Consider the following 22,660-nt stretch of genomic DNA (forward strand, 5'->3'; position numbering starts at 1 on the left):
GTTTAAAAGTTGAAACTGCTTATGTTATTATACTGATGATAATCTGCATTCATATTCAACAAAATAATGAGCAGTGTTCTCCCTACATGCACACAGATATCCCCACTGAAATGTTTCATTGCAATGTGGTAAAATACCATAATAAATTGTCAGTACCTTTTTAACCTAAGTCCAGTATTACATGCATCATTTATGCTCCTGCAGAATTCTGTGCCATATAACAAAACATCAAAGGAATAGCCTTAACTTATAGCAAGGTGAGTTTTGGGCTAAGATAGTAATGAAATGATCTTCTAGGCAAAATAATAACAAAGAACGCCAAGGCACAATTTCTGCTGTGTTAAAAATTTCCCCAAATTGCAAAGTCACACACATAAGTTGAGATCAAAAGGAAGAACTGTGGAAAAATGAAACCCTTAAATAGGAAGTAAAATGAGAAGGGTTTGTGGTGACTCAAATGATTAATCCTTATACCTCAATTCACATGTGGGTGTTGGTGGCAAGCCCATAAAGAATTGCACTTACACTGAGATTAATGTTTCACAGAGATTTGTCTTAGAGCTGTGGCTTTGTATCAATGGCCTACATTATTAATATTAATCCTAACAAAGAAAATACTATAATTGATTCATTCAGGAGATGTAATGAATGGCATCAGATAGCTCACAAAGTTGGAGAAGATGTGGGCTTGGTTAACGTATTCTATCATTTAAACTCCATATAGCTATTATTTAAGTGCATTTTAGTTGTTAAAAGGTTAACAGTGTATTAAGTGAATTCTCTTAATATCCGTCTTTAAAACATGCATCTATTCTCTATTCTCAAAATCCTTTTTACCTGTTAATGAGACCTGCATACTTTTTTTTTTGCCTTAAATGCAAGTACAATACCAAATAATTCTATAAGCAGATATTTACTGATGAATATCTATGCTATCGATAAACACTTGTGTAACTGACAGCTCTCTCTTTTTCTACTTTTAACTTAGCAATAATGTAAATACATTTTGTTACCAGTTTCTAGTTTAAAATAGTTAAGAAATTCTGCTATTGTGGAAAACCTAGAAAACTTAGTCTTTGGAATCTTTTAATATTCAACGTAAATATGATATAATACAAAGAAAAAAAATCTAGTGGAGCAAATTCTGACATGTCATTTTAATATCCTCCTCAGGCAATGCTTTAGCCATTTTCATGGCTTTGTGGAAGAATGTTACACACTGTCTTTATGAATATGAACAATTCACTTTCAAATTTTATAGTCAGCATCACTCACTTGCATCAAACCACTTCTGGTCAATTTCAAACCCTAATGAACTTTGCACCTTTTAAGCACTACTTCAAAACCACAAGGAAATCTCTCATGTAATTCAGGTCTGAAGATCAGATTTGCAAACTGACTCAAGTACTGATAAGACTGTTTTACACAGTGACAGAATTTCAATTCTATCTAACTTGACCACTACACCCACTAAGCTAACAAACCCATGAACATTTCCTTCTCAAATAAAACAGGCCTGACACATAGCTCCTTGTGTTTCTGATACACATAAAAACATCTCAATGCCTTTTTTTTTATAACAAAATATTGTTTTGACTCCTCTCCTCACGCCAACCCTCCATCCTAATTTTGGACATAATTTAAACAATGCAACTCGCTCAATGAGTAATGATCACAGTACGCTGGTTTAAAACAGTATTTCAGAGGAAGAAACCAACAATTCCTGTGAAAAACACATTAAATCATCTAAGATGACAGTAAATGCCTTTAACGTACTTATTGACTACAAATTACAAAGAATCTATTTGTATGTTTTCTTGGTAATTTTTCTCTTCTAAAGTTCAAAGATTATTAGTCTTCTCATTCTTAGCCTTTAAACTACACAAAATGATTGAGTCTTGGGAAATAAAAATAATTCTGTATGGAGGTCTTGAAGTAAAATGAACTCTGAAGAAGCACAAGAAAATGGGGGACTATCTAAAATGTCTAATGAATTCAGATCTGAGTGAGGAAAGATGGCTTCCTCTGTGTACATCTGTCTGAGGGTGGAAAGGGTGTAGAGGCAGCAAAGCCCCGTTTCTGTAAAGGAGCTCGTTCCAATCAACTCACTGAAAGTCTACTCAGAATCTGCTCAATTCGTTATGGTGAATAACAAATTCTTAGATTCCATAACTTGGCACTTTGGTGAAATGAACTACTTAATATACATATTATTACTTTAAACTTTTATTTCAACTAGACTAACCTTGGATACTCCTTTTTTATGACATTAGATACACTACAAAGTTTAATCTTTACAGCAGAAAATATGCTTTATTAATACATATTTTTATTAAACATTTACTTCCCATTAACTACTAGAATATCTAGTCTAAAATCAGAAGGTCATTTATAATTTACAGCTTCCAGTGATGTGTTTTGAGTGCAGTTAAAATGGTTTTGTATTCGCAAGCTGATGGGTCAAGTGGTTCAATTGTTTTCACCTGAGTCTTCTGTAACACATGCATCTCCTACAAAGCTTACAGTTATTTCAAAGGGCAATCAATTAAAAAAAGAAAACCCTATGGAACAAATTAGCATACAAATATGTGATGTGGTTAAAATCTAATTTTATAACCCAAAACACATAAATGTGGTAACTATTACAACTTTTTATTCAGAGCGATTCTCAAAACTTCCACGTACATGAGAATTATCTGGGCAAATTTTTTTAAATAAAGCTTTCTGGATCTTTAAAGAGAAAACATCACCTCTTCTAGGATATGGCCAAGGGATCTGCATTTTAGCAATTTCCCCCTAGTGATTCTGTTGCAGGGTCAAAGTGCCATACTTTGAGAAACTGCCCTAGTCCCATTGTATTTAGTATTAGAACACGAACAAAAGCAACGGTATTTGTATTCATTGTTCTAGTAGAATAACTAACAAAGTTCCTTGTTTTGAAGAATGCTTTTTCATTACTTTCAAAGACATTCCCTTCAGCTAGTTATGCAAATTGGGTAAATCAGTAATGAAAGAGCTGATAAAATATATCATCATTATTAATATTAATAGATTCTGCAAATGTTTATTGAGCTCTTACTACCTGTCAGATATTGTCAAAAGTCTTTGCATGCCTTAAAGTGCGTGGTGAGTAATGAGCAAACTACTGTGTAATTTTAAATAACTTGCCCAGCATCACACAAACAGTAAGTAGCAAAGTGGAAATTCAAAACCAAATAGGCCTGTTTCAGAATTCTAATAAATGTGAACTTATCTGAATTTCTTTTTGTAAATGATGCAAACATTCTGACAGACAAATATGCACAGGGCTTTTCTTAATCTTGGCAAAAGTTTAATCGCAGTAACCTTATGTTTCAGTTCAGTGCTTCTCACCCTTTTCCTTCAAATTCCGTCCCCTCTCTCCTCAACATAGGACGCTGATCTTCTACCCCAGGAACGGAGAGACCTAAAGGTGTGGTCGCAACACTAGTCCATAGCATGTATGCTAGTCATTAACAAATACCCGTGTATTTAATAGAAAAACAGTTGTATCTTCAAAATCTTCTGTGGATTTGCATGGTCCCTGTGATACCAATATTGCTTACCTGATCCATCCAACAGAAGGGGAAGAAGGGTGTACATACCCAACCCCAGCAGCAACGATACCCATTCTTCAGGTTTACATATGCACACACACAAACACACACACACACACACACACACACGAAAAAATGCAAAAAAGAACAAAGTGAAGTGCTATATGAAAAAACTTCTGAAATTAGTGGCTGAACATGGTAAAAACCAAATGCTGAAATCTTGAACACGCCACATAAAACCAAACTTCCCTCAAAAAGAAAAACCTGAAAAGAAGGAGATTAAATTACCGCCCTCAATGTGTGTTCAATGTCCACAGATAAAGAACTATAATCAATTTGTTCTGATTATCATTACCACCTGAAACAGAAACCTCTTTCTGACTGTTTCTTGACATGGTTCAAGACACTGGGCCTTGTGTACACATATAACTCTAATTCCAAAGAAGTGATGATCACCTGCCACATACAAGCTCATGGAATTATACCCAGCCATGTACACTTGTAGCTTTCTCTCACCCTTGAGACAAGAGAGGAGGTAAAGTGAACCACCCGCTTCTTTCTCACCAAAGGATATTTCAATAGTAGCAAATGGCCAGCCCCATTTTCATTCCAGATGAAAGGATAAATCCCTCCTTTCCCTGAAATCCCAGTTCTTTACACGTTTAGCAGCCAGATGGTCTCCTAATGAGTCAAAAATGCAGAAAACCAAAAAGTTACTTACAAAGACTGCAAAGCACTCAGTCCACGAATGGCTTCGCTGGGTACTGTTTTCAATTGATTGTTTTGGAGGGTTCTGGAAGGAAATTTTTGGTTAGTAAATAACAAACAATTGTTACCATTTTTTCTTAGAAGAATTCGGAGTCATTTCTTTCCAAAAAAAGTATTTCCAATGACAGGGATGAAGGGGGGAAAGATCAGGTAGAAAGTACCCAAGACAAGAGAATTGCAAAAAAAACAAGAAGCATTTGTTGTAAAGACAGAAATGAAACGCAAGCCATCTCCTAACAGACCTGCTGCGAGAGCTACATCTCCAGGGGCTGTGTCACGCTCAGGAATTAATTAACATGCATCACCCTAGGTCGTCCTGTTCATGGTAACTGGGAGGCGTAACAAGTTAACTGGGAGGAATAACAGCAAACCCAGTGGAATCTAAGGCCTTTTCAAGACAGAATAAAACAGAGCCTGGAAACACGGACATTAGGTAAGGCCAATTTTGCCAAGAGGATAAAAGACTCTGAGCATTTAGTGGGCAGTAGCCATGTCTCAGTAAATGCAGGGTCACAGCAAAAACAGAGCTTTAATCATCTAATAGTTAAGGACTGGATCAGTATGAAAAATGAAGTCCTTACAGTTTCTGCTTAAAGCTATACCTTGTTACATTAATAAAATAACGGCTTGTCATAAATCATAAACACAGAATGGAATGGTAAAGGGCCCACGTAGCTCACTGAACCAGAGGGGCCTAGTGACTTGCAGGCAGTCACCCAGCAAGGCAGTGGCAGTGGTAGAAGTGGGGCTGGCAGTCAGTGGCCTGGTTCCCAATCCTCCACCTTCCAAACTCCTGACCACTCCAGGAATTTATGTCCTGGTCACTCACAGGCTATATAAATCACAGGCATCTCAATGTTCTCTAGCTCTAAAATTATTTTAACATTTGGAGCTCTTGTAAGCCTTCTTCCTTTTAGGGTCAGCTAATTCAAAGTTCTTATAGCTAGAAAACAGGTATAAACAAAATCCTACTAGTAGAGCTTAAATATGATTTTTATTTCATGCATTAGCCACACAAAAAGCCTAACCATAATGCACTATAGGTCAGAATACCTATTATTTAGATTTTAACTTTTGTTATCTAGACCGAAGGTTGTCTAACTCAACCTCTAGCCTCCCACACTACCATTGGCCACTCCTTAAATCTTTTAATCCTGAACTAAAAGAAACTGTGCTTAACCTAGCTCCAAGCATGTTGACTATGCAGAAAGAAAACACACAGCCAGCTGTGAAACTCTAAAATTGCATTACTTACAGAACTTTGAGTTCTTTCAACCCAGACAAGGCCTTTGGGTGGATAAAAGAAAGGTCGTTGCCAGCCAATCGTCTAGGGGGGAAAAAAAAAAGTAGCAAGCAAGAGAAAAAAAAAAACTGTAATTCAGACTCTTAAAATTCAGAACTCACAATTACCTAATCTGTGATTAAAGCTCTATGTTAAACATTTCTCAAGTCTATGTGACATTAAACATGGACTTAAACCTCTGCAAAAGCAATCCTAAGAGTCTTCCAGTGAGATGAATGTCTCTAGAATTTTTTTTAAACTCCCAATACAATAATTTAAACAGGCACATTTTTATTCTGGTGAGGTCAAGCAAGCCAAAACACATTAAACCAAATTAAGTTTGCTATTCATGGTCACTCTCTGTAGCTTGCAGTGTTTTCCAAGTGCCTCATAAATACAGAATACTGGTCGGTAGACAGTCCTGTTTATTCAGATCAGAGCAAACCAGTCTGTCAAGGAGGAATGCCTTCAAGAGTCAAGTCAGCCTGTTATCTCTCCATAACCTAGGGCAGCATATTCCATGCAAAAGACAGGCAAAAAGCAAAAGTCATTGTAAGCACAGCTTTCCAAACAGAAGGCCTACAGGTTATTTCTTAAATCAACGTTGCTGTAAAGAAATTTTGAAGTGACAAATTTAAGGGGGAGTAAGAATAAGGACAAGAATTTGAGTCCTTTCGTAAGAGATCTGAGCACACCATTCATTCTGATGCCTACGTTTCCCTTCCATTTTCCCAGACACATAAAAGGGAGAAAAAGTTGAACAGAGGACTTGAAGGAGAAGAAGCAGGAAATAGGAAAGCAACTCATATAAGTAACTTATAAACAGGTGAACTGAAGGAAGTTTTTCAAGTATTGACTTAAAATGATAGTTGTGTGCCCACATGATTAAAGTCAGCACTGTCTCGGTTTCCTGATTCCATCGGGAGTATTCTCCCAAGTGACGAGGTTTGTCATATATAATTTTTTTTTTAAATGCTCTCTCCCTCTCATATGTTGGGATCACATAGTCACCAAGTCATATTAATTCCTCATTTAAAGCTTCTATTTCCATCATCCTTTCTCTTCTCTGTGTAAGCACCCTGCACTCTTGAGCCTTATCCATCAAATCATTCATTCATTAACAAATACGAGTGCCTACTAAGTGTCAGGCACTCACCAGCCTCTTCTTAGACTTGAGGTGTCCCCCTCCTTCCAATCTGTTCCTCTTACACACCTGAATTTTAGAAACACAGGAAGGCTCCTTTATCCTTCCTAAAATCTGAAGTCACCGAGGTCTGAAACTCTAGATGCATTGTTACTTTCTTGAAGTTTTTTTTCCAGTTAAAATGCAAACGGCTTTGGAAAGGATAATACTTGATCTTCACCTAGTATTAACATAGAAATGTGTACTGAAGATGTGTGTGTGTGTGTGTTGGGTGAGGGTGTGGTAGAGGAGTGAAAAAAGGGAAATAAGCAGAAGACTCAGAAACCAAAAGTGAGTCTGTCATTTCTTTAACAGCAAAGATAACAATGCTGGATTTTCAGACACCACAGTTTTAGCAGAGGATTCATGCCGCTAAACTAAATTCCTAAATTTAGTTTAGGAATTTGCTTCTCATAAGGTACCCTAGCGCCTGAGCTCTCTATACTGCCTGCCTTTTGAGGCTTCCCACAATCTGGGCTCATAGCATTTTACCTCTTAGAAGTCATCGTATGTAAAATGAGGGATTGAAGATGGTTTTAAGACCTCTGCGGGACTACCTTCCATTTAAAAATGTTTCTCCTCAACAAATCCTCTTGGTTCTGAACTAGCCAGCTTCATTACTATGTCCTTAAATGCTTCACACCTCACCTTCTCATCTTCGCCCCTTACATATCGAATTTCAGTGTTACTTTCCATGAAAATTTCCATTCTTATGTACAAATTCTTAGAACTCGAACTTGATGACAAAGTAACTTCTACTGGCTGTTTCTTGCACAATAGTCTCAGAGGCCAAGTACAAACACTCCCAAGAACAGGGCATGCATCTCACACCGCTGTTATTCACCAATAGGCGAACTCATTACTCAGAAACTGCTTTCACAGAATTTCTTGTGCTTAGCACCCCACAGTCTATCTTGGTGCAGGCTTAGTGCACACTCTCTCAGGGGACTTTCGATTGATAATGCTCACAGCTGTAATGCAGTGTTCAGATCACACCCTTAAAAGATCAAATTGTACCATAAGGACTACAAGAGGCAACAGCCTTCTCCTTCCCATAGGTCTGCAAGTAGCCACGTAACTATGACTGCTCCTCCACATTATCTGCAAGACCAGCATTAAAATGTCGAGTCTGCCAAACAAACAAACACTATAAACAGATCGAGGTTGTTACAGGTTTCTTATTCTTTTGTCACTAATATTAGCTCTTTGACTGTCCCCATATCTATGGGCTTTCCTTGAAGAATTCAGTCTATTGTACTGGAGCTCATGAAAAAGAATATTTTATAATTTAACAAAGGAAGTGGCAAAATGCAGAGAACTTGATTACCTTTACTTGTCAAGAGAAAAGAGTGTTTAATCACATGAGCCAAAACATTTGCTTCCTTTTCCTAAATCTCTGCCCCTTTATAAGTCGTGGGAAAACAAAAGTAACCAACTTCAAAAAGCATCCTTTCTTTCTCCACTATTTATCATTACTGGAAACTACCAGATGAGCTCTCTGCATGTGGCTTACCCTGAGATGCAAGCCCACCACCTGGAGAAATCAGCATTACTAGGATGCGGTGGGTGGTGGTGATGCTGAGAAGGGGGCCACTACCTCTCGCTGCTTTAATTACTTCCTTTCTTACTGGAGTACACATACTGTGTGGAGCCTTCAGGAATGCATCTACGCACATTCGCCAAGCTGCTATGCTAATGAAGAATCAATGCAGCAGCCAGGTAAAGGCTCTGCAGCTTCAGCAACTGCACCCTCCAAAGCCTCTTTTGCTTATTTTATGAGCCAATGTTTCTTAGAGCAGACCTTAAGGACGCTTCACATCCAAAATCGCAGATCCAGAGAAGGAAAGTGAGTGAATAACAGGGTTAGGGACGAAGTCAGCATTTCTGGAAGGAAAAACCCACTCTGCAATGAGCCCACAGTAGATACAGGCACCATGATAGGGGTTTACAGACATTCTTTTTCATGTTAATCATCTCATAACAATAGCCCACTTCTCTGAGTCCCTAAGAGGTTAGGTGTCTTGGCATAAGTCACACAGCTGGTGAGCAGAGGAGCAAGCATTCCAAGGCTTATCCACTTTCTCCTGTACCGTGATACTTCTGAAGTGTCACCAAAAGGTTGGGAAATAATTCCCAGAGAAGTGGAAAAAAGTTGGACTTGGGCAAGTTAATAGCCTTGTTTGAGCTGCAACAGCTCTCACCCAGCAGATAAGCGCTCACAAGCAAGGATCACGGCATCGGGTGCTCAGAACTGCAAGTTTATACAGGAGTTTCCAGTGCCATGTCTCCCACAGCCAAAGATGACCAGTGGGAAGGGGAAAGGATGGAACCTCTGGGTGCCAAAGGTGGGGGATTATAGCATTCTCCGTTGTGCTTTTTTAGCAACTCCCAAGGAAAAAGAGGTGGCTGATCTCAAGAAAGAGTTTGTCACCAATGGTCCTTTAGTACCGAAAACCCACTACTTCCATTCTATGCCTGAGGTTGTCTGTGCTACACTTAGTTTTTTGTAAGCTTTACGCGTCATGAGAACCTATTGGCTCGCTCCAGAAAAACTTTTCAATTTGGTAAATGATGATATTTATAAATTTTTAATATTCTTTCAATTTCTGTGAAGCCCTGAAGGAAAAAAAAAATCAGTAAGGTGAGAACACAGAAATTAAAGTGGTATACTTGTGTGTTTGCTGAGAGTATACAGTCCCAGGAATCACTTACATCTCCCCTCTGTACCCTCAACCTTCCCAGTCTCCAAAGGCCATAAAGACCCTGGCTGTAAGGTGTCAATCCACCTATGCTTTTACTCTTCCTGTTGTCACCTAACTCCAGGCCCTCATTTATTTTTCCACCTGGGTTATTGCCATGAATTTCCACAAGGCTCCTGCCTCCAACCACTTAATTATAATACCGTTGGGATCTAAATCTTAAAAAGCACAACTCTGAGCATTTTCCCAAAGGCTTTTTTCCCTGCTGAATAACCCCTTCAATATGGTCCTCTTCTTCCTTTCCCATCTAGTTCTCCAGCGTTTCTTGTATCTGCAATTTAATACACTATGCTTTTCCGTCTCTGACTCTGCTCATGACACTTCCTTCACCTGAAATACCCCCATTCCAGCCTCTGCCAATTGAAACCTTATTCATCATCACTGTCCAAGTAGGATACTACCATCATATGAAACCTTTATATCACCTCCCTTTGACTCTACAAACCTCCCTCATTGTACACATCTTATATTGTTTCTAGTTACTATGACTTTGTTGCAAATCCTTCAATTGAGTTATATGTCCGTTAAAGGCAAGGACTAGGTTATATTAATTTTGTAACCTATTGCATGGGGCCTGACAAGTAGAATACCCTTGGTATTTGCTATAATGCCTCAACTAATCCCCAAGATATGTCTCTGGATTCAAAAAGGTAACACTGCTACTTAAAGAGTAGAAAAACTTACTGATTCTGATTCTCTTCACTTTCTGGGAGGTTTTCTTCTCTTGTTTCATTTCTACTCCATTCTTCTAACAAGAAAGAACTATTTGGCTAGATTTTAAAATGCTACAGCAACAATTCTCTTTCTTAACATATTATGGTAGTATACTTTCTTAAGGGGAAGGAGGCAGGGTGGACTTTAAACACAGGCACATCAGTCCAGTGGTCAAGAGTATTAGCTCAACACACTCTGGGTCACACACATGATCACACAGAATTAAGACAAGTATAGCAGGACTTCATATAAGGACCCAGGCTACCTCAAGGCAACTGCCATTCATTCTGCTTGTTACAACAATCCCAGAAGCACAGAGAGCCAAGACTGAGAAAGGGTCGAGGAGAGGAAAACAGTAATCCACTAGACTTCCGCTCCCCCTGTGGATTTGGAACCCTTCCAGGAAACAGGATACAAGTGGCTCAGTGTATAATGTCTTTGTGAATCAGTTTTGTGTGCATTTATTATTCATAAGGTCTACAAATTCATATTAGGGGCTCCTTCCAGAGGAAGCTAGAGTTCAATTATATCCTGTATTCTAAATGCATATGCTACACGATATTTTCTATCTGCCATCCTTCCAGAGGGGGAAGCAGTGACAGGGCTGGTTAAATGGATGCTGGTCAATGGTGTGTGTGAACAAGTAGGCCACATTTCAGAAGGTAATCTACGTGCTGAATTAGACTGGGATTTCTTCACTTGGGAAGCCATATAAACAAACAAGACAGGCAAGTGTAAAATAGAGAATAAGCCATTGGTGTTTATTTCTCTGAGAAATGCCTGGATTTAGGTTTCTTGTAGTCTGTTAACAGAAATTTCATTGTAGCCATGTGGCTGGAATTCTAGCCAAGAATCAGAAGAGTACGGACTACAATCTACACTGACTAGACATGTGGACCGAGATGGGGGAAGGGCAGGGGAGGGTTTGGTAGCTTCCAGCAGCTGCTGTTAGGAGCCTGGGGTGGAGCAAGCAGACGAAGGCAAAGCAACTGCGGCAGGAAGGTCGAAGCACACTTCTCGTACAAACGAGAGGGGCTTTACTCCTGGCAATTTCTCTAACACATTATGGAGAGTTTGAGGAGTAGATGAAAAACCAGAAGAGTGAGCAGCCACAGACGCCCGTGCATTCATATGACTACCTTCATTTTGCAGAGGTGCTTACTTACCAGGTGGCCCGGAATTGTGCTATTCTCGAGTCCTCACAGAAAATTACTTTGAGAACCACCCTTCCCTTCTGAGCTACCTTTATCTACCCCTCACATACAAACTACCACAGACTGTACACAAACATGTCTAGGCTGCCTCTCTTGCAATGCCATTCAATTTTCTCAAGTAGGTGGATCAGCACAGCATAATGCTACATGCAAATTACAACAGACACAACCACCAGCCCAGGGCGCTGCCTTCAGAGAAAGCATTTCCAGATCAAAACTGAACTGGGCAAATATGGCCACAGGAAAGCATCCAACAGGAGGTGAGTGACATTCTCTTATTAAATATAATTTGAAATCAGCAGGATCTAAAATTTGGACAAGCCTTATAAAGTAAAAGCAAAAAAAAACATAATACATACTTCTAATATAAGTCCTTAATCAGATATTTATTTACATGTTAAGGCCCTTCTTCCTGCTCAGAATTCTGCTGCTGCCTGTGAAAAACAAAGACCTCAAGAGGTCTACTGGTTCCCATCTAGAGACATTTAGTGCCAATACATATCAATGAAAACCTGAAATCTGTGTAGCACTTTTTATTTTCATAATCCTACTCTACTGGCTTTTAAAACAACCCTGGATAGTGGGCCAAGAAGCCTTATTGCCGCACCCTCTACCCTGTTTTTTTTTTTTTTAAAACAAATGAGGAAAGTAAGCCACTTTTTTCCATGTTTTTTGTTCAAGGTCCTATAGAACCACTTAAAATGTAAATCCTAGAAATAACACAAAGTAAATAGAATAATGTAAATTCTAGAAATAGAACAATGTAGTCTTATGTTATTTTCTATAAATGACTTTAGGAAAACCAAAGGATGTAATTATTTTCTTAGTGAATACAGAGGGCTAGCTAAATAGCTAAATGGCATCCTTTTCCGTTAAATAAACCTCATCTGGTACAATAAAACAGATTCCTGAATCAACTAATGTTTTACTTACTTACCTTATTGTTTCACATACCAGGAAGAGATTTACATGTTCATGTAACTTTTGTGTAAATATCTGTAAAAAGTGAGTATGCTTTATGAACATGTGTGTATTGAGAACCCCTACCATGGAAACTCCTAAGTTTTTAAAAGTAGTCTTCCTTTATAAAGAGGATAGATAGATATAGATAGATAGATATAGATAGATAGACATACAGACAGACACAGGCAGGTAGACAGACAGACATCACAGTAAATATTTCTGTTTAAATGCATGAAAACCAAAGCAATACTGCTTAACAAAAAAATAAGTCTGTTCTTGCTGAAATTCAGTTTACGGGCCATCTACAACTCTTCTACATACTAAAAGAGCCTTATTCAATTTAAAGATCCTTAAGTTGCACCTGCACCAATTGGCCTTTGGATCTTCCATTTCCTCTTGTAGCAACCCACAGAAGACTTAGTTTATAGATAAAGAAATAAAAACCTTGGCAGTGGTTATATTTCCTGAGCAAAGTTATCTTGACAAACTAGTCATTTATTCTCTTACAATAAACACGTACAATATCCACCATATGAGGAAATATGTTACAGCTTTAAAACATTTTTACAGCAAATATCAACCAACAAATATTGACCTACTCTTAAAGGCCAAGCACCAAAGGTACAGCAAAATAAGTACTGAGTTTTCCAAGGACATTTCTCATTTCGTTTCTTTTAAGTAAGGCTAATTTATTAAACATAAAACTTCCATGACATTTAGTTTTTATATAGTCTGATAAAGTCTCTGAAACCAATAAATTAAAAATAAGAAAAAACACTGTAACTTAACACCTCCCTCAAGTTTAATTTCAAAAATGTGGTTCCTGTCACCAAAGATCATACACAAAGCATGTGACAACAGGCTTTGCCCTTAGAAAAAAAAGTGAGTGGAGTTGAAAAGGCAAATACACACTGATACACCAAGAGCATAAAATAACAAGGCACTCAATCCAGCAATAAGAGGTGAGGAACAGAAAATGCAAAAGGAACTCAGAAAAGAAAAACCAGAGGAGGCTTCCTGTGGCAGACATTCTTGGTTGCCTACCAAATATCCTGGATTTGTTCAGATATTGCTTCCTTCACATGACTCAGTTCCATGAGTAAATGACTGGTCTTAGCCAATCATGCTGATCCCATTCTAGTGAATGACTTAGAGTTGAACATGTGACTCCAGTTTTGGTCACAGGAAGTTTGCTGGGAGTTTCTGGGAAAGGTAGCATTCTTCCTCAATAGAGACACACTGGAAGGGATGACACTTTTCTCTTTCTGGATGCCGTCATGTCTGAATATAGTATGTGGAGGGACTGTAGCCATGGTGCTGTCCATGCTGGGGAGAGCAAACTAGGAAGATGGAGAGAACCTGAGTTCTTGAGGTGGCTTAACAATTCCATTAACCAATCCTGTAGGATTGGTTATGGGTTGTTTTCCTGCTATGCAAGATAGTAGTTTGAGTTGTTTTATTTGTAGCCAAAAATAGCTTAACTAATTGCCTAATCAATAACCATTGTTAGTAATAGAACCCATATTTTAGTCCAGACAATATGTCCATCTCAAAGGTCATATTTCCCAAGATTCCAATGTGAAGTGTGTCATGTGACTAAGGTCTAGACAATGACATGTAAGCAGAAGTGTCATATAGTATATTCAAGATGGTTCTTGAAGCTGGCTACTGTAAAATATCTACTTCTTCCTTCCTTCCTTCCTTCCTTCCTTCCTTCCTTCCTTCCTTCCCTCCCTCCCTCCCTCCCTCCCTCCCTCTCCCTCCCTCCCTCCTTCCCTCCTTCCCTCCTTCCCTCCTTCCCTCCTTCCTTCCTGCCTCTGAGTACTGGGTCATGATGGCTGCAGCTCCAGCAGACAGTTACCTTTTTGACCTTAACATGGTAGCTAGCTATACCCTAAAACTGCAGAGCTGTGAATCAGGTCCTACTTCCCTGCTGACCTTGTAACACAACAATAGTAGTGGTGTGTGTGTGTGTGCGCGTGTGTGTGTGTGTGTGCGCGCGCGCGCCGTACATGTTTAAGCCACTGTTATTTTGAGTTTTTTATATATACACACACACACACACACACACGTATATGTATATATAATACAAACAATCAAATATAATCCTGAAATGAGGCTTTAGAAAAACTACACAACAGACTGTGGTAAAAGCAGTGTAGAGATACTGCATTAAAGACACAAATACAGGCAGAATAAGAATGTTTATAAAATTGGTGTTTATAATGATACAGAGTAAAAGAAACTCTTGATTAGTAGGAGATGGTTACATAAAATGTGAAGCATCTAAATGATGAAATTCTATATATTAATTTAATGAATGCAAAGACTAGATCTATTAATATGGAAATATAATGTGCTAAATGATAAGTATAGCATAAATGATCAATATAGTAAAATTCTATTTTAAAAAAGAAATTACATACATATACTCAGCAAAGTCTGGAAATATATGTAACAAAATATTAACCAAGGGAATCTCTCAGTAGTGAGATAATGGGTGATTATTTTTCCTCTCTCCTTCTTTTTCTATGAGTCCAGATTTTTAAAATGGAGTATCCATTAATTTTACGGTCATTTTCTTAAAAAGCCAAATATATCTGTAATACAAATATTTCTAGCATCTCCAACATAATCTTATTTGATGTATACATATAATACAAACTAATTGGTAGTGAACAGAGGAATATAATAAATTCTGAGTTAAAGGTTCTACTAAAGCATATAACATTGTATTAAACAAGCATAGCTTGACTTGGTGTGAACAATACAAGAAAGGAAATGACTTAGACTGTTTCCTTGCTGGAAAATTCAAACATGCTAGTAGAAAATCAAATATGTTTTCATTTACTTGTCATCCCTACTATTTTTCGTCAAAGAACAAATCGTTAGCTTTGATTAAAATAAATAAATGAGCCAGCAAACCGTGGTTTCATTTCCCTCTCTACACTTTCCGAATCCATGTCAAACACTTTAACAATGAATTGCTTGATTTCCCCTAGTCCCCTATGAAATCCTGACTTCTCCATCCCAAATTCTGAGTACATCACATCTTTCATCACCTCTACTTCTAGGCTACAAGCACTACAAGACAAAGTTACAGAGCCCTTTGGTTCTGCTCTAAATTTAAATTACCTAGGCTTTAACTGGGACCTTTCTATTCTTCAGCAATCCTTTGTTCTTTTCAGACTAACCCAGTTAAACAAGTTATTTCCCACAGTGTGCCTAATCACCAGATTCTAGTGGGCTATGACAACTCTTTTTTCTTCCCCCTTCTAATTCATTTGGGGAAACTTCTCCATTCCAAGTAGTCCTAGTGGAGATGAGGACATGACCCATGCTGGGCCAGACCACTCTGAACAAGAGTAGCATGGTTGGCTCAAGGACAGGCACATGAGGGAAGTCTGGCCAACCAGAGTCCTCATAGTTTTCAGCTGAACGCAGGGAGGAAGATTTTAGGTATTCATTTTGGATCTCAAGATGCAAAGATGTGCTTGGGGCTACCAAAGGTTATATTTCCCATTATATAGAGACAAGCTATTTGCAACACAAAAGAATGAAGCCAAAAGCCAAAATACAAAAGTAGAGCCAGTTGAAGCTAAGAAATGATGAGCAAGATAAAACTCTCATGACATTTAAACACTAAGATCCAGTACCATCTGAAGTCAACCCCACCTCTGGACTTTCTAGTTCTACATGAAACAATAAATCCTCTATTATGCCTCAGCTGGGTTTCTGCCTCTTAAACTGTGGACTCCTGTCAAATAGAGTACATATTCCAAGCTTCATCAACTTCCCTAAACCAGAAACCATCTACTAGCAGTCCCCAAATGTCTGCTTCTTGATGAACTTCTTTACCCCCAAATCACTCAAACACCCACTGAAATGATTCTCAAGAAGCTTAATCCCCGGCCTTTTCTCAGTATCTGGCCATGGGCCCCTTTCTCCAGCACGTCAGTGCTGATTTTTCATTTCTGGTGAAAAACCTCTCCTCCCACAGCTCCTGGGGCATAGTTCTGCCCTAGTTCTCCTGCTCCTCTGGCACTTGGTCTTCTTCCCACACCCTGATTCAAGTGTTTCCCAAGGAGTTGTCTTTGGCTTCGTTCCCTTTTCATCTACCCTCTCTCCCTTGGCAAGCTTTTTCAATCTAATGTTTCCAGTAATCATCTCAAAATAAAAGGCTCCAAAATCTATACCCATGATACTCTATTCTATAATCTAAAACCCATGAATCTCTGTTCTACACTCTACACCTGCATGTCCCCACCCATATCTCACCTAAAGTCAATTATGTATATTCAAAACTGCATGTAATAACTTCTCTTCTAAAACAATTTATCTTTCTGTATTATCCTTAATTTTGTCAAAGCACCGCCAGACTGCCGGTAATCTTAAAATTACGTGTTATCAGTGACACCTTATGTCATCCCGGCTGAGACATCCTTGATTCTATTTCCACAGTATCTTTTGCACAGGTTCCTCATCCCCCTCAGTCTCTCGTCTTCCCTAGTTCAGATTCTCATCATTCCCACCTACACCATTGCCATTAGCATCTTCATTTGTCGCCCTACATTCTCTCGATGTCACCCTACTCTCTGCAATAAGATTACATTAAATGAGAGTCATATCTGATCAAGTCATTTCCTAGCTCAACAACCTTTAATAACCACTCAAAAGTTGAAATTCCTTGTTAGTCAGCTAAGAAAGACCTCTCAGTCTGGCCCCAAACTCCTGTCTAGTTTCCCATAACTTCCTTTCGAGAGTTCAGCACTACAACCAAACCACATCATTCCTCCTACCTATCCCAGTCTGTCTCCATGTCTTTGCTCCTTTCCCTTATCTCTTTGTAACTCCTACCATCTCTCAAGGCTCTCCAGAAATGTGAACTCTTTGATGAGACCTTCCTTAATCCTTCTTATTAAAAGTTATTTCCCTTCTCCTTGGAACTCCCATAACTCCAGGACACTGTTCATCTCTCTTGAAGGCAAGAACCTCATTTAATTCGACAATGAACAGTGTTTTACCTAATAAAAGTTTGCTGAATTAACGAATTGTCTAAAAAGTCTTTCCTCATCTTCTCCATATCTACAGGAACATAGTCAGACCTGAGGTCCATTACTAACAAGCTGTGTGACCTTGGGAAAGTTACTTAACCTAAAAAAAAAAAAAAAAAAAAAAAATGAAAGATCACCAGCCTCCTCATCAGCAAAATAGGAACAAATATAGTTCACAGAGTCTTATAATTAAAACCAAAAAACAAAAACCAAAAAGTTTGTTCTAGGAGGACCTATCTGGTACATAGTAGGTCCATTTAGCACAGGTTCCTTCCCATTTCTCTCTTTTCATCCTTACTCCTTAATCTGAGAATTCCCTCAAATGACACATTGAAAAAGGTATGAATGAGGCGACTAACGCTCTGTGAGCTCACTACATAAAGGCGGTGATCTTCACTACCAAGTCCTCCTAGCAAAGCTCCATAAAGTGAAACAAGAAAATGCTTCCAAGAATTTAATATTTTTAACTGTCAAATATCACTGGAGCAACTGAGGAACTTTTTTGCTTTTTCTGGGAAATTACTGCAGTTGATAGAGCCAACCTGAGAAGTCTCCATCAAGGGAGTATTAAACGACTCAAACTTTAGTTTAGAGGCAAAGCAAATTCTTTGTATTAGAAGAGAACAATAGTCAGCTACTTTCAACAGCTCCAAACAAGCCAGTAAGAACGTTTGAGATCACTTAATATCTCAAAAATATGAAAGCTGATAGAATATAGTGGAAATGGCATTGAACTATACAGGTCTAATTCTGGCTCAGTTACATACTCACTGTAGTACCTCGGACAAGCCACTCATCTACTGGACCTTCATATTCTCATCTATAAAATGGTATGTTTAGTCAAAAAAAAAAAAAAAATCTCGTTCTAGGAATAACTCTTTGTTAATAAAATTTTTATTCAATGAACTAATTAGGGGAAATGTTAAGCAGCCAATCACCTCTGATGATTAGCTATGGACATACTTAGAGCAGTAGGTGATAGCGAGTGCATGGTCTCCTAAGCTCCCTTTTAATCCTATGCCTCTTGAGGATATTATAACTTAGAAATTAAGAAGAAAGACTTGAATCAGATCAACGTAGACTCAAACTCTGGCTCTGCTATGACCACACTGAGTTTTTCACCTCTCCAAAGCCTTCATGTCCTCATCTGTAAATTGGAGTGATAATAAATATCCTATGCACCCCATAGGGATAGGGGCTTTGTGAGCATTAAATCAATCAGTATGTATTATGTTTTCAGCACATAATAACTTCTCAATAAATGTTGGCTGTCGTTTATTCCTATTGCATCCTAAAAGAGTTTCTCTTTGCCATGCTTGACCAATTTTAATTACATGCATTAACACAGAGACAACAAAAAAACAGCTTTAGAAATTTAAAACAATTATCAAGAAACAGTAACCAGATGCAACTTGTTCTAGATTGTATCCTAAACCATACATTTGTTTCTTTTGCTATAAAGAACATTAGTGGAACAGCTGTTACATTTGAATAAGAATCACAGATCAGATGATTTTATATATAGATACCGATATCTATCTATCTATCTATCTATCTATCTATCTATCTATCTATCTATTGATATACATCAGTACTAATTTCCTGAGTTTGACAACTGAACTGCAGTTATTTAAGCAAATATCCTTATGTTTTTAGAATTGACAAGAAAGACTTAAAAAGACAGACTGCAATATTTGGAGGTAAAGGGGTATTATGACTGCAACTTACTCTCAAATGGTTCAGGAAAAAATATATTCATGTATTTCACATTTTATATTGCATGTGTGTATATATGTAGAGAGAGACAGAAGAATGTTAAAATTTGAGAAATTTAATTTAATGCTATGTGCAAAGATTCTTTAAGCCTACATTTTGTAAGTCTGATTTTGTGTATTTGCGTATACATATATACATATACTGCCAATATTTACATAATATTAAACTATTCAGTTTTGACCCACTGTTTATACTTGATTTGAAATCTCCCTGTTCAAATTATATACCAGTCCTCTTTTGTAAAGTAATGCCTCTATTTAGAATTGTCCTATACATTAAAAAAATATATATAGTCATCTTGAATAAGTACTTGGAGACCTCTAAGTTTCACTTAAGCATTGTGAAGAGTTCCAAAGTCAAAGCACATTTTGAAATGAACGGAATTATCCTTATCTTAAAGTACGTGTTAAACAATAACTGTACAGGTGCCAAAGCTGGCAACAGTTTCCACTGCTGTTATAACACTTAAGCTCAAAGTCACAACCACGGATTTTTCTTGGTCACCTATGGAAAAGTAGTTGGACATACCTTCTGCTGTTTTCTAATTAAATTCATTTCACAACTCCACATTTCAGCCACTCCCCTGCTGGCAGGATTTAAGGAGAACCGAAAACAGTTGTTGGCAGCATCATATCAGGTAACAGATCCTGCCGATGCTAAATAAATGTTTTCTAAGAATTCTGACTTTCCTTTCACATCGTTAACAGAAACCTGTAGGCCCACTCCAACTCCCAACCCCAAATACAACAATCTTTCTCCCAAACACTTGAAGAAAAAGAAAGACTGCAATATTTATGAGAAGTAGTAGAATTTACCTTACTCTTGTATATGGTCACACACTTTTACAAAATTTACCTCATTTTCCTTTCACTATAGTCCCATTTTAAAGGGTAGAAAACTGAGGTGCAAAAATCAAGATTTCAGACTTTGTATGTATTGAATTTAGAGCTAAAACCTATGTTTTAGTATACCCGGGAGGAAGGGGTGGTTATGATTCTTATAAATTATAAAAACTTCAAAAGTAGGTTACATGTGAAAAAAAAAAAATAACTAACTGGCAACGGTAGTATCTAAAGTATATTTTGCTGAAAAAGTTGGATGAAACAGCCCCTAAGAAAACATACACATCACTCACATCACTCACAAGCCTTTGGAGATCTGACCTCAAGTCCCAGTAAAACTACAAACCAGGCGTATGAACTCAAATGAAGCTCAGCTTCTGCTTTCATAAAACTGCTTCTCCTCACAGAGTTATGAGAACGGACTTTCATACCTTGTAAAGTTCTATGTGCATGCTATTAACCATCATTATCTTTATAAAACTGAATTCTTCATGCCCCAAACAGGTAGGCTCTCCAGGCTGCCAGTCTCAGCGAATGTCACCCAATCTCAGAGCAAAAATCTTACTATCGTCTCCATTACTCACCCTCATATCCAATTCAACTCCTTTAAGATAAAGTCTAAACTCCTTAGCTTAAAATGTCCCTTCATGAACTGGCCTCATCTCCTGACATTTCTCTATTTTTCAATATTTCAAATTTCTCGGTATTTCGCTAGGAAAAACTAACCACTTCATAGGTTCCAATGTTTCTGAAACGTCTACCTCTTTGCATATGCCGTAAGGTTCTTCCTGAAGCTCCTTTACTACCCCTTCTCATCTGGCTAATTCCTATGTGCCCTTTAAGACTCAGCTGAAGCGACTGCGGGAAGCCTTTTTCAAACCCTACAGTCTCAAGTACATACACTGCTTCAGGCTTCCACTGACCCTGCACACACTTCTACGTTAGTTCCCTCTCTTCCTCTAGACCAATATTGTCCAATTGTACTTTCTGAAACATTGGAAAAGTTTTCTATCTGGGGCTGTCCAATACAACAGCCACTAGCTACCGGTGGCTAGTGGGCACTTGAAAGATGGCTAGTTCAATTATGGAACTGGATTTTAAATTTTAATTTTAATTATTTTAGATCTAAATTTACATAGCCGCCTGTGACATGTGGCTATGGAACTGGACACCACAGCTCTGGATGGACTGTCAACTCCAAGGACAAAGACTATACTTATGGGTTTCTGTATCCTTGGTACCGACCACACTGGCATGTAGCAGATTCGGTATTTGTTGAAACAATAAATGAAAGTCTAAATATCTATAAATACTTCTAATGTATGGTTGGGAAGTGATTCCACCCAATATTCCAAGCATTCTGGATTATCATATAGTATTTGGACAATCAGTCACAATTTGTAAAGCACACCTCATTAAATATCATGGGGAAAAATTCGCAGTAAATCATTCATTTCTACTCAGGGTACTTCGGCTTCACAATCACTCTTAAATGACTTCCAGATGACTTCTTGACTAATGGTTACGCTGTTTATGAAATATTACAATAGTCATGGCAGCATCATTTTGGAATGTCAAAATCAACTACAATGTTTTATAAAGAAAAAACGGGCTATTTTATCATGCTTATATTAACATAGAAAAAAATGCCCTTGAATGTCTGAAGTATTCCCAGACTAAGAAACACTACTCTGAACCATTCGTTAAAATTAACCATCAGCTCTCCTAACCGAACGTACTTTTGAAATCCCATACAATACTTGGAGAAGGCTTACTGACTTGATTTGATAGGCTCCCATCACTGTGAGAGCAGAATACAGAGAAAACATGACCTAGCTACAAAGAACTAGTGGTCAAATTCAATTCGGTGCCAATTAAAAGACTCGGCTAACAGAATTCATGAGCCTGACATATGCTTGGTCATTTGAGATTTTAAGAAATCCGAGAGATGAACTTCACAAAGCAGAGATTAACCGGGTTTGACTCCACATCCGAGTCCTCACTACAAGACCCCTCAGAGTGGAACTGGCAATCGAAGGCACATAATCACCCCACCCAAAGAAAAGAACGTCTCTGCTTCCTATCTGGTATGTCACACACATCCCACAGCGGGTCACACAATGGCAGAACGAACCACTTGTTAATGTTCTTTCAGTGCATAATTACTTCTGTAAAGGGACACTAATCCTAAATCTAAAACTATATGTGAAATAAAAAGGAATTAGGTAAAGTATCTCAACTCTTGGTTAAGAGTGGTGAGGACTCAGGCCTCAAAAGCACATAGTTCACGCCTTTTAAATTCAGTTTAACATTTTAATTAAAAATAAGTATTTATTACAAAATAATTAATATTCACTAACAAAAACACACAAGCCAAAATAAAATAAAATAAATATTTAACCCTTTTACTCAAAGACAGCATTTGGTATGTATTCCACTGTTTTTTCTAATGCACTTTTAAATAGTAATAGAAATACTAGCTAGCATTTACGTAACTGTCCTAAGCATTTAACGTCTATCAATTCATTGT

General features: G+C 37.9%; 1 protein-coding gene across 1 annotated transcript in view; it reads right to left on the reverse strand.

The window, feature by feature from the left end:
- Positions 1 to 22,660, reverse strand: part of LGR4 (leucine rich repeat containing G protein-coupled receptor 4) — a 91,260-nt gene that overhangs the window by 19,444 nt on the left and 49,156 nt on the right. Inside the window, exons 3-4 of the mRNA XM_016147417.2 lie at positions 5,599 to 5,670; positions 4,297 to 4,368 (exon numbers count right to left, since the gene is read on the reverse strand). Of these exons, the coding sequence (XP_016002903.2) occupies positions 4,297 to 4,368; positions 5,599 to 5,670 (144 nt within the window). The remainder of the gene's footprint in view (positions 1 to 4,296; positions 4,369 to 5,598; positions 5,671 to 22,660) is intronic.

Source organism: Rousettus aegyptiacus, unplaced genomic scaffold, assembly GCF_014176215.1.
Source record: "Rousettus aegyptiacus isolate mRouAeg1 unplaced genomic scaffold, mRouAeg1.p scaffold_m13_p_5, whole genome shotgun sequence".
NCBI classification, from domain to species: domain Eukaryota; kingdom Metazoa; phylum Chordata; class Mammalia; order Chiroptera; family Pteropodidae; genus Rousettus; species Rousettus aegyptiacus.